Source organism: Electrophorus electricus, chromosome 6 (assembly GCF_041902795.1).
Source record: "Electrophorus electricus isolate QZ-2024a chromosome 6, ASM4190279v1, whole genome shotgun sequence".
NCBI lineage: Eukaryota > Metazoa > Chordata > Actinopteri > Gymnotiformes > Gymnotidae > Electrophorus > Electrophorus electricus.
The window spans coordinates 23,971,387-23,984,511 of NC_137502.1; the positions used below are offsets into that span (position 1 = coordinate 23,971,387).

The window sequence follows — 13,125 nt, forward strand, 5'->3', positions numbered from 1 at the left end:
GTTAATTAAGTTTACAGTAATAATGAATAATAATGAAGATACAGCATTGTTTCATAGGTATCAGGTGTGGTATTCCTCTTTGTGGTTAAAGTGAGAGTAACAAATGGTTTATGGAGCTATTTCCAGGGAAGGTAGTGATGTCAGATTTTTAAATTTAGTGTAAATTCACTGAATGTCAGTGGGTTCCCAACGACCTTTCTTTCTTATGACACCCTATATACACATATGTCAGTTCAGATCAATCATTTTTTCCATAATTTACTGTGTTAAGGCTGCCATATATTTTTTGTACCACTTTGATGTGTAACTTTGATGTGTAACTTCATAAATAATACACACATTATATTTACAGTACATAGATCTATTTTAAAGAGTATCAAGACAAGGCAGGATGCATGTGCAGATATGAGTGACGTTTATTATGGGCAAATCCATAATAATCTTTAAAATGGTCCATGGTCAAGTAGCTGAGGGAGAAAAACTAAAACCTGAATATGGACCTAAAGCAAGAAATAGTAGGAATCGATTACCACTGTAATTATAGCAATGCCTGGCAGAGAAAGGCGGAGATATGCAAAAAAAGGGGAGAGGGCGGAGCCTAAATGGAAAGCAAAATCAAAAACAGATGCACATGACGCTTGGCGCTATGGGAACAATGATGCCAGATAATTGTAGGCAGTGTTATGATCACTAGGAACATCACTCAGAGGTGTATGCATATCTCACCTCTCTTTTTGTTGCATATTTGAAGAGCTGGCTGGACACTCCTGAGTGTGGAATCATGGGAGGCGGTTGTGTAAGGTGGGGCACATCGCTCTGCCTGTGCTTGCTATTGGCCCACTGCACGTCTGTCTGCTATGCCTTCCTGCCTGACTTCTGGTCTCGAGTGCTGACACTGTCCTGGAACTCCTATACACACCAGTACATGACCGAGCAGGCTCTGCTTAATGTAACCATGGAGACACTGAGGATGGTGCCTGGACAGGACTTTGGCAGTCCGGCACAGGTAGGTGGAGATGGATATTGTAAATTAAATGTGCTCCCTTGTGTCAATTAAAGACAACTATGATTGCTTATGGTTTAGCTTTGGGGAGGGATAATAAAATTTAATCTCATGAATTCTGAAAATTTTCACTATTTTTGCTTTATAGACTGTGAAGGTAAATCTTTTTTTCAGGTCATATTTCACAACCTAATTTTGCTGATGTTGTAACCACAGCTGCAGATATGACAATTCCATTCAGTTCCTCTTTTAGAATTTAGCAGCATTTCAGCTGCTCTCTTCTCACTTTGCTTTGTGTTTGACATATGGAGACATGCTTTTGAGTTCATTCGTAGATCTGCATAGATAACCTCTAACACGAAGCTTGGAGAGGAGTACACCTGCACTCCATTGGCTGCCCAACCCACAAGTGTGGTCTGCTCTCAGGCAGGCCTGGGCCGGGGGTTCTGGCGGTCTGTGGCTGACGTGGTCAGAGCCAACGCCGACGTGGACTTCGGGAGCACTACGCGTGCTGACCCAGCGTACCACTTTGACTCGGAGAGAGTGGACGAATCCACGCAGGTGCTGCGCGAATTCTGGAAGCAGACGCTTCTCCTGGCCCAGGAGAAAGAGCACCAGCAGGCCAGACGCAGCCTGGGACGACTCTTACACACCTTACAGGTGTGGCTTCTTAAAGGGATGTAGCACAATGAATAGAGACTAGGAGGGTGCAGGTAGTGACATGCTGATTATGCTTCCTGAGAGGAAATTGTAACACTGATGGCATGGGTGGCAGAGTGCCAAAGAGGGTAAGGTTTGCAGAATCATAGGAAAGAAGTGATTTATTTACTTAATGTTCACCATGTCACAACAGATGGTCCTCTAACAGTAGGCATTAAAGCAACTCATGGCACCCCATAACCTACAATAAACTGTTGATTTTGTGTGTGTGTGTCTGTGTGCAGGACTTTTATAGCCACAGCAACTGGGTGGAAATGGGACAACGTTCTGAGTACCTTCACCTTCTCCACCCCACAGAACCTGCAGTACCTGTGGCCTCAGGTGATCAGTATGTAGATAACAAGACACTCGCAGTGTGACGTAGTACAGTGAAAACTCCTAACAGGGTCAGTTTAAATACCCATTCAGCAGGTGCTTGTGTACATGCAAGTTGCTATGAGTTCCTGACCTGCTGGTTTCAGAGGACACACCCACCTGTGCTGCGTGCCACCGATTCAGCTGTTATAACAATCTACTTGACAAGCTGGTGAGCGGTTCTCGTGAGCCACTGCTGACCACTGGCTATGTGAACACATACCCTGCCAAACCCACAGGTACCTCTCACTCACACCTGGCCAGCTTTAACACTGTGGACACACACACAGCTCCATTAAGCCACAGATCTATATAAAATCGAAAGATATTTACCCACTGCTGAACTAAGAGACATATAGCTAATATGTCACGCCATACCAGTGATTATGGATTCCAGTGCTAGAGGCTTCACTCATGGAGAGCAAAACTCAGTGGTGAATGATGCACTTAAACTGCAACTGAATTAGCTCATGTGTTAAAGATCATATTTAGTCATTTTTATTTGATCAGGGAAGTCACCCCCCCCCCCCACCCCCCGACCCCCAACAAACTTGTTTTAAACGCTTCTAGAAGAATCTATGTAGGTAGATACTCAGACAAGATGCCGGTGTGTCATAGGGAAGTGCAGCCATGGTGGTCTTCTGGACGGCAGCCGTCACCAGGGAGCGGAAGGTGGAATTAACAAGGACAGCACCTCCCCTCTCTTCTCCCCGCATCACTATCTCCACAAAGAGGCTTCGGAACTCGCTACCACGGCAACCCTCAGTGTGCTCCGAGACCTCCGTGACGAGGTTGGGCCCAAGAGCTTCCTCAGGTCAGAGGTCAACATAAATCAACAGCATGAAGACTTTACAGTGCTCGAGAAAGGGGGTTACCATTTTGACTTGACTATAGTTTGGAGCACACAATAACGGAGGTGAGGTTATGTGTCTGTTGACAGGGACGCCTTTGGTCATTCTAAACAGGAACGCTGTTGTATGAAGAAAAACGACAATTACGTTGAACTGAACTAAATCAAAATGAGTTTAATTAAATTTGACTGGATGTAACTGGATTCAATGGACCACAATTGAGTCGAGATGACTTGTCCTGAGCTACCCTCAGCTGCACAGTGTTGAGCTGTCTGTTCCACTCCAGGCTGTTCAGCGTCCAGGAGCTTCCGCCCTTGGTGATTGTTATGGACACTACGGGCAGCATGTTCGAGGAGATCACAGCTGCCCGCCTACGTGCCATGTCCATCATTCAGGCCAGAGCTAGGAGCCATGCACCCAGCCTGTCTGGCTCCTTCCTGCTGGTACCTTTCCATGATCCAGGTAAGAGCAGGATGGAAAAACAAGGACTCTGTTCTGGAATGTTCTGGAGCACACATCTGACTTTAGAATTAAAACTGTTTATGTTTCACAAGCTTTCCCAAACTCTTTCTGACACACTTTTTTATAATTTATTATTAGTATTGTATAATGTATTATCACTTGATATGAAAAGTGGTGGGACATAACAGCTCCCACAGAGTTCTAAAGCAAGTCACTAAAAGGTCATTAGCATCCAAACAACAAAATGACAGTCAGGACATATTGGTCATATAGCATTTGTCTGTGCGTGTGTGTTGTGTGTGTATGTGTATGAGTATGATTTTTCAGCAGTATGCCCAATGTGTGTGTGTGTGTGTGTGTGATGCTAAATGTGTCCTAAATACATTATTTTAGGTGTAGGTCCAGTGCAGAGGACTGATGACCCTGAAGAATTCCAGCAGTTCTTGGAAGAATTAATGGCTCTGGGTGGAGGGGATGAACCAGAGATGTGCCTCTCTGCCATTCAGGTAGCCATAGAAACAGAGAACAAAAATATACAGGATATAAACTATATGTAAACAGAATGTAAAAGAACAACAAAATAATTCTCTCCAGGATGGTAAGGTTTATGAATTGTATTTTTTATTTATTTATTTTTGTAATGATTATTTTCTGAAGCACCCTTGTAAACTGTAGATATTTAAATGAAACGCATGCTTTTAGGTAAACATAAACATCATATGTTTGTTTTTCCCTATATGCATGTGTGGTGTGTGTGGTGTGTGAAATGGTCTGTATAATAAATCTCAGTTAGCTGTATTTAGTCAAGAGGTCCCTGTCTGTTTGTCCTTTTGCATACCAACTATAATCCTATTCAGATATGTTTAATAATACTAACTTTACAGTCTGGCAGCTCATTCAGTGTGTTTGTGCATCTTCCAAATTCTAAAATTGTTTGCTTGAGCTGCATAGCAAAAGGGTATGTGTGTGTGTGGGGGGGATGTTTGTGTGTTTGTGTGCCCATTTCAGCTGGCTCTCATCCATAGCCCACCGCAGTCTGAGATTTTTGTGTTCACTGATGCTTCCCCCAAAGACAGACATCTGTACAACACAGTAAAAGCGCTCATCTTAGAAAAACAGAGCAAGGTAACACACACACACACACACACACACACACACACACACACACACACACACACACAGTTACACTATGAGATTCAAACTCACGGAGCACAAAAATACTTTACAAGTACTCAGCTTCCTCTCCTTCATCAGGTGACCTTCCTGTTGACTGAAGACCTCAGTAATAAAGCAAGTGGGAGGGGTATCCTAAAGAGGAAGAGGAGAGAGATCCTGTCTCCTGATAGGTTCTCTCTCTACTCCTCCCTGGCCTCAGTGTCTGGCGGTATGACCATTTTCACCACAAACAAAGACATCCACAAAGCCTCAGCCATTGTGGAAGACAGCACTACTTCTCACAAGGTACAACTGGACACACCAACATGGACTTTGGGGAAAAAAAAAAAAAAAGCTACAGCAAAATCATTTTCTAAAACCTCAACTGAAAATCATTATATTACTACAGATCTGCAGTCAGTAAGTTCTGCTTCATGGGGCTGCCTTATGATAGATGTGCGTTCCTATGGTCAGGGTGAACAGCCCAGATGTGTTCCTATGGTCAGGGGAACAGCACAAATGTGTGTTCTGGGGACTCATGGTTTTAACTGCCTCTCTTCTTCAGGTGACTCTGTTTCACGCAGAAAGTGAGACAGATTCTGCCTACACATTCACTGTTGACCAAGCGGTGAAAACTGTCACACTCCATGTTGCTGGAAGCATCATGCAGTGTGGCCTCATCAGCCCTACAGGTAAATTAGATAGATAGATAGATAGATAGATAGATAGATAGATAGATAGATAGATAGATAGATAGATAGATAGATAGATAGATAGATAGATAGATAGATAGATAGATAGATAGATAGATAGATAGATAGATAGAGACAAATTAATTGCTTGATTAATTGATTGATTTCTCATAAAGGTGTTCATCAGGCTCTTCTCAGTACAGCTGGGCCTCTGGCCGAGCTGGAGCAGTCAGGGGGTCTGTACAGAATCTGTCTGCTCCCGCCTATAGAGCCTGGCCAATGGCAGCTCACTGTTACGGCTCATGGATCAGTCACATTCAGTGTCTTAGGTAAGAGGCTCAGCCCATTGTTCTGTAAACAAAGATCATAGCATTGCTGAGTCACCCTAAAACATTGGATTTTCCTGCTATAGACCCCTAATCTACATTTATATGACAGACCTCTATACTTTTGGAAACCTGCAGACTCGGTCTTTGTTGTCTACTTGTTTTTAACTTGATTGTGCTTTGGAACATATTGAAATGACAAAAAAAGCTCTGAAAGACCTGACATTACAAAAATACCTAACATTACATGCATTCAGGTTAGTGTTGGGACTGTCTGTGTTCCGTCCCTAGGTGAAAGTACGTTGGAATTCCTTTATTACTTTGCACTCGAAGTGAGTGACACTCACCCAGGACTGAGGAGAGTGGAAGGCAGCCCTATTGCAGGTGGGGCCAAACCTGGGGATTTTTCTAGAAACATACACCTGTCCAACTAATGTGGCATTCACCTGTAGAGTGAGATAGAATAATCCTATAGCTCTAGATGAGTTCTTGAATTCGCAAAAAAACCAACCCTATTTTATTCTGTTTTTATATTTGATATAATCATTTAGATTTTTTAATATTTAGTTTTCAAATAATTGACAGATTTTTGAGATGCCTGGTTGGGGGGTCTCTGGGAAATTGAGTCAGTTTTTTTTGTTTAATTATAAAAGAAACATTTCCTACAATTAAAAAATTCAAAATTTATTTCCCTTGAACATTAGTATCTATTTGCTCTCCAATAGGTGTACCAACATTTTTAGTAGTGGCTGTAATTGGCCTGTCCAGCACTGATGATGCCACATTTAGTCATGTGACCTTGCTGGGGACCAGTGGTCAGAGCTTGCAGAAGGTTTTGCTGAATTCATCGAGTTCCACTTGGTCCGGAGAAGAACTGGTGGGCAGAATAGACTCAGTTCCCAGATTGCCCTTCAGTGTCTGTCTGTCTGGCAAGGATGGGAAGGGAAATAAACTTGAGAGGGTTTCCGCGGAGACAGTCCAGCCCACGCATGTACAGATACTGGTATGACTTCAGAGGAACAAAACAAACGACACACAGTGCAGCATCATAATCAATGTCATATGAAATCAATATGAGTCGGTATGAATCCAGAACCTCCCTCTCTCTCTCTCTCTCTCTCTCTCTCTCTCTCTCTCTCTCTCTCTATCTATCTCTCTCTCTGTCAGATACATTCAGCTCCTCCTCTTCGGGCAGGTCGCCGCACCACCGTCGTCTTTGAGGTGTTTAACCATGGTCCTGCCCGCCACTTCACACTGACTGCAGAAGATGACCGCCGTTACCTCTCCCATAGCAAACGGCACAGGTGAGGCCAAAGCGGCCTGCTAGTGAAGTGAAACCAAGCGCAAGACTAAAAACTTGAAATTTGATATGTTTGCATTAAACCCTGAGTGATCAATTTAATGATTGAAATGTGACTCAGTAATATTCATTAAATCACAGTTTGAATGAAGACTACTCTCTGATGCAACAGTACTCTTCATGGCAGGTTATCTGTAGGTGAGAGAGGCTCTGTGACAGGGGAGGTGGAGGTTAACCCTCCCCGCTCCGCCACGGCAGGCCAGACAGTCACACTGACCTTCACGGTCCAGGCACAGGACTCATCTGACTCAAACTACGCTGTGGTCCCTCTGACTGTTCTGCCAGAGGTGAGAACTCGACACACACATGAAAAATAACACTATGCTGGTAACAAATGACTTTACTTGTTGGTAACACATTTCAGTATGGCATGCATCGTGCCAAACACATATAAGCAATTATAAATGATAAGAGCAGTTTTATATGGCATTTAAGTCCTTTTAATACAGTACATGTAACTGGGCTATACTACTATACCTATATTATTGTGAAAGACACAAATACTGAAAGATTGCATTTAACAAATGTACCAACATAAGCTTCGCTAGATTCAACATATATTGGAAGTCACACTTTTGCACATATGTCACACTTTTCCACTTTTCCTTTTTTATTTCTCCAGGAGCAGGATATGTTTCCTCCGGTGTGTACTGTAATGCATGTGGAGCTGGCCTGCTCTTCTCACTGCTCTCTGGGCAGCTGGAGTGTCTCCCTGGCAGTGAGGGACAGGGGTCACTCTGGCCTGGGCTCCATACAGCTGGCTGTAGGACAGGGCACCCTCACGCTGCTTCACGAGGAGACCACAGGGAGAATCAAGAGCCCTCTTGTGCAGCTCCATGAGGAGACCACTCAAGGGCATGAAGAGGTCACAAACCACCAACACAACAAATCACGAACAAGACTTGAGCATGGAGCTCACAGGCTGGAAATGGCCAGATTATTGCAAGGTGACCCTCCACTGAACATCACTGATTGGTCTGGGGGGAAACCCGTGATGCTGCACTATACTGCAGGCTGCTGTGTGCCTCGTGCAGAAGTGGTAGTGGGGGACCTAACAGGCAATATGAGGACCTGCCATCTTACAGCCAGACACCAGAGGGCGCTAAGAGAGAAAAGTAATGCACCAAATGGGACTACGCACACATTTCTAACTCTTGTATTGTGGATTCTGGCGGAATTAGAAACAATGTATTATGTTACCTAATGCCAAAATGCTTTAGAGAAGGGCTCTAAAGTCAGTAATAAGGAAATAAATAAAATGATTAAAAAATGTACTTAAATGGTGTTTAAATATTCACTGGCAAATATGATCACAGTGTTGTCTATAATACAGTACTTAATCCCATCAAGGGCATGGCATAATGAAAATATAATGTTCATGGCAATCGAGGATGTACCAAATGATCAAGGTCATTGTAGGTGTGAACTTTGTGGTGAAACTGCAATACATATGCTTCAACATGATTTCCTTCAAGTGTGGTCTTCAAATAGCTTAAATCATTGGTTCATTGGAGAGCTTCAGCAAGAACCAAAATGCAGGTCTTTAGCAATTTTGGAGTATAAATGTAAATTCCTTTAATTGTTCTACTCACTTATTATACTATTATGCATGATGTAGTCACCACAAACAGTAAATTATGTTACTATATTCTAGCATTGTAGGACTTTAATATGTCACTTAAGATGTTCTCTTCTTCATTCTTAAAACATTAAAAGTTTATAATGTACAAATCTTGCTACATACAAGATATTTCTTTAAATTATTATATAATATAATGTTTTTATATATATATATATTATATAATATAATTATTATATAATATAATTTTATAATGTTTTAGCCATTTTAAGTGAAGATTTGAATGTTTTGTGATTTTGACCTCGTTATCATCTGATTGTTCAGTAGGGAGTTCTGTTCCCCTATTTCTTCTCAAGAAGCAGAGAGTACAAGAGTTCTTCAGCGCATGTATTCTGTTGTAAATCTCAAGGGTAGGACAAGGGGGCCACTTCAAACATTCGGTCTAAACATTACTAGTAGATATGATTATTTTTTGTTGAATCAGTTCTTTCTGAAATCAATCTTGCAAAGGTCTTGTTCTTTCTGACATATGAACATGATGTGAATTGCTTATAACTGCTACAGAAAGTGGAAGACCATGTTAATTAAGTCCTCAGTTACTCAATTTTACTGAAGGAAAAACTAAAAGATGAATTGACACTTATAAAAAAGACCAACTAATTTCTAACATTTTTTGATTATTCTCAGAATAGTCAAAAACTGGAAAGACATGTAGTCAACATCTTTGTGATGGAGTTGAGTTAGACCTCAGTTAGGGTTCCAGGCAAAATTATAGTTTGCATATTAAATGCCTTCATATCCCAGATTTATTTGTCCATATATACAGTCAACACACAAAAAATTAAGACAATCTAACATTGTTTACTGGTGGCACAATATGCCTAAAGTATTTTAAAAAAGCGCTAAAAATTAATTGTGTCTAAATGTGTTTAGGACCAACAGTGTATACTAAATACTAATTCAGATATGGCATATTATAGACATTGTTTTTCAACAATGATTGACTTCTTGGACACAGCAAACTGCTGGCAGTGATGTGCAATGACCTGAAGTAGGTGCTGTTTTTGATCCTCTGGCTTCATGATAAAAGAACAGAATTTTTGTACGAGTGACACGCCGTGTTTAGCAGCATCATTGATGACCATTGATGATGTAATGTTGACTACTGTCCCAGCTACTAGGATCCGGCTGCAAGAAGTGTGTTTCAGTCAGTATGGAAACAAAAAAACTTCTTGGTGTTTAGTGATTCAAAATGTAATAATGTCAACTGAGATACAATACTTTCATCAAGTGGTTTGACTCGAGGTGCAGGACTATCTTTGCCAGGATTGGACAAAGCTACTGCCATCTGAACACTCTCAGTGGCAGAAATTTCAGAATCAATGAAAGCTAGAAAGTGTTTTGCTGGTGACAATATAATTTGATTAGGCTTTCCTTTTGCGGTCTGTTGCGGCTGCAACAGATCGTTGCTGCTTTCAGGATTGGATCCATCTATGTGATTCGAAGTTTGTGAGAAGTGTTTGAAAGGGTTGAGAGTAGGACCATTTGAACAGACCATTAAACAATTGAAGACATTTGCTACATGTTCATGTATGTGATGTCTGCATGCTAAACTGATAAGTGGCTTCTCTAGTTTCTGTTGTAGTATGATGCATGCTCCAGCTTTACCGCCAGTGTTGCTGGCTATGGTGTCAAAATACATAAACTGAATTCTATCATTGAGGTGCCAGTCATCAATGAGCTGAAAACCAGCAGTTGCCTGTTGTAACAGTGATTGATAAGGAGGCAGATGCATGTGTGGAGAAGAGCGAGATTTATTCAGGGCAAATCCAGAATCAGAGTCGGTATAACGGTTCAGGATCAAATGACCAATGCGAAGAGTACAGGGTTACATGATTAACAAACATAAACACACGAAGGCACAGAGTACAAACTTAACAAACACAATGATTCAAATATACATGCATGCTCAGATTCAATAAACAACTACAATGAACAACAAAAACTAAGGGAACAAGGCAAGGCTTAAATACAATCAACTAAACAAGGGAAAGGTGTTGAATATCAAACGAGGGAGAAAAGGAAACTATGGAACAGAACAAAAAAAATGCAAGACAAGAAAAACATGGAACATGGAAGCTGGGAGGGACTGATCATGACACCTGTGTGTCATCAGTTCAACTTGGGACCTTCGAAACGGCAAGTAAATTCATGACACCACTGCTGAAACTATCACAGCAAACCGGTCAATATTCTAATTACCGGTAGGTAATATTTTGCTATCCAAATGTACTGTCAATGGACCTGGTGGGCTGTCAATATCGAATGATTCCTTTATCTTGTGAGTTGCTGTTTTTCAATGTTGCCTTCTTGACTGTCGTACTGACTCTTTGTTCATGGCAAGTTGGTATGGATCATGGTCCAGTGCCTTGCGAACAGACACTAAGACCAAGGACGCATTACGGTCACTGACCCTTGTCCAATCCAGGGATGATGCGACCTCAGAGGTGGCAATGTTGACTGGTATCTTTGCTTCAGGCTTCTTTGGAGCACGACTTTCATAGACAAGAGCTTTCTGAACTGTGATTGATCTCTATCATAGAGTGCAACCAGTAAATTTTAAGACATTTGCTTTTTTTTTTTTTTTTTTTTTACTTTTCACTGGTGTCAAATGGAAAACATTTGGGGGATGAGAGCATTTTAATTTTTCCCATTCATCTCGTTCGCACCCTAACCTCAATCCACCCTAGAGTTCAAGATTCTCTGCATGGCAGTCTCATCTAGTCTCAGACACACTGTCTTCTCAGGCCTTCTCCCTCTCCACCACAACATGACCAGGAGCCAGAGCAGCACAGTCACCACACACATGGATGCAGCAAGGCAGCCCATCCTCCTCCAGACAAATCGCCCTGTGTGCTCTACAACATATGGAAATAAAGATTCTGAAGTCTTCCACAAATGTACCTTCTTCTTTCCAAAGACTTATGAGACTTTTGAACAGTAATATGTCTAAGGAGTGCAACAGGTGAATATATGTCTGTTATGCCTGTGTGAATTTTGCAAGTTTTTTATAGAAATGTTAAAAGCTAAATTTTTACTCACATAAGCTAAGGAAGTATAAGTGAGTAAAATGTATACATTCAGTGCTATTTTATGCACTATGTGCACAATGGCCTACAAGAAAACAAAATGCTTTTCGTACCCCAGGTCACAGTGATCTTTTCAGTCACACTGCTGTCCAGCACCACACAACTGTAGGATGACTAAGGTTCCTCTGGTAACTGTAGGCTACTCCTCAGCTGATATGAGCCATCCTCATTGGAGAGCAACTCTCCATTGCTCACTCCATCCACCAATGGGAGGCTGTCTGGCCCATGCCAAAGCACGTGCACGTCCTTTGAATAGAACCCAGTCACATGACAGCAGAGCATTTCTCTGGGGATAAAGTGGACTCTGTGTTTGAAGACGTGAACCTGAGGGACTGGGGAGAAAGAAACAGTGCATTATTGAACATTTACCTGAAAATCCTCAATATTTCAAACTCTTTTCTAACTATTGCACATACCCTCTTGAAATATCTAGCTTAAGTTCATTCACTAAAAATATTGTGCATAGTAGATTTAAATTGGGGGTTTGGCCAGTGATTGTTGTGTTGTATAGCATCTCTTGGTTACTCTTCTCATAGGCAGTAACTACCCAGGGTGTGAATAACTTGAAATTCTGCCTTGGCAAGTCAGGTCCCCATCAGCCAGGCCTGCCTGGTACTGCTGGCTGGGGAGGCTGACCCACCCACCCATTAAACTGATGTTTGATGTGTTCCAGGACATGAGCAGAAAGAATGATGGCCAAGTGGAGCACTACTGGAAGCTTCAGGCAGCTGCCTGTGTACCCTCACAGGCACCCTGACAGTGCCCAGGATGCTTCAGTGGCTGAGGATGTCTGTGACCTCACATTGCCCGTGTGTTGTTTGCAGGTTGGAGGACTCCCTCCATGGGCTTTTCACTATTTGTCCTGCTGTTTGGCAGAACACGTGGCCTATTGGATAAGTACAAGGAAGCCTGGGACCAGAATCCATTTTCTCCTCCACCATCTGACATGTTGTGCACATGTAACAGCCATGGTCACTGGTGTACTGAAGCCTCTTTCAAATATTTTTGGACAACTTTTGCTAGGAAGATCATCTCTCGCAATTGAGAGCCCCTCCACATTGTTGAACTACTGAGGGATTTAGGAATCATTCATGGAGACCAGTGACTGCCTGTTACAGCATAAAATGATTCAGGCATTCAGACTACAAGTGGTGATGTAGCGAGACAGACCCAGACCCTCTGAGCTAGTATGGTGAACATGAAGGAAGTAGCTTACCTCTCCTGATTCAACAAAATAATGGTCATTCTTTCTACTTGTGAATGATATCACTGAACTTTCAATAAAACAGAAGCCATGTTGTGTTCTCTAGAGCTGGTTTTACTGTTAGGTAAATCAGCGAAAGCAGACACAACAGCCCAGCAAAACTCACCTGCAAAGGTGAAGTGAAGTGACCAGATAAGACCACATACAGAGATGAGTTTCATGTGTCCAGTGTATCCCAGGCTGTGAGCATTCTTTCATATTTAACATAAT

The 13,125-nt window shown here is 42.0% G+C and overlaps 1 protein-coding gene and 1 long non-coding RNA gene across 2 annotated transcripts; one reads left to right on the plus strand and one right to left on the minus strand.

The window, feature by feature from the left end:
- The first annotated feature begins 737 nt into the window (after positions 1 to 737).
- LOC145658582 (von Willebrand factor A domain-containing protein 7-like) lies at positions 738 to 8,655 on the plus strand. The gene is made up of 16 exons (XM_081716049.1): positions 738 to 1,006; positions 1,430 to 1,663; positions 1,948 to 2,044; positions 2,185 to 2,316; positions 2,696 to 2,891; positions 3,215 to 3,390; positions 3,784 to 3,896; positions 4,399 to 4,515; positions 4,645 to 4,851; positions 5,111 to 5,237; positions 5,414 to 5,566; positions 5,855 to 5,947; positions 6,289 to 6,566; positions 6,731 to 6,867; positions 7,051 to 7,210; positions 7,546 to 8,655. The coding sequence occupies exons 1-16, from the start codon at positions 782 to 784 to the stop codon at positions 8,125 to 8,127; spliced, it is 3,027 nt and encodes a 1,008-aa protein (XP_081572175.1). The 5' UTR covers positions 738 to 781; the 3' UTR covers positions 8,128 to 8,655.
- A 1,643-nt stretch (positions 8,656 to 10,298) lies between these two features.
- Positions 10,299 to 11,771, minus strand: LOC145658572 (uncharacterized). Its single transcript, XR_014124180.1, has 2 exons — positions 11,705 to 11,771; positions 10,299 to 11,420 (listed from the first exon to the last, which is right to left on the minus strand). It is a non-coding gene; the product is annotated as an uncharacterized LOC145658572 (long non-coding RNA).
- Positions 11,772 to 13,125: the final 1,354 nt, after the last annotated feature.

Coding starts and splice junctions, on each gene's coding strand:
- LOC145658582 (XM_081716049.1), top strand. CDS start 782: ATGGGAGGCGGTTGTGTAAGGTGGGGCACATCGCTCTGCCTGTGCTTG. Junction 5,238..5,413: donor TGGCCTCATCAGCCCTACAG/GTAAATTAGATA, acceptor TTTCTCATAAAG/GTGTTCATCAGGCTCTTCTC. Junction 6,868..7,050: donor TCCCATAGCAAACGGCACAG/GTGAGGCCAAAG, acceptor TCTTCATGGCAG/GTTATCTGTAGGTGAGAGAG.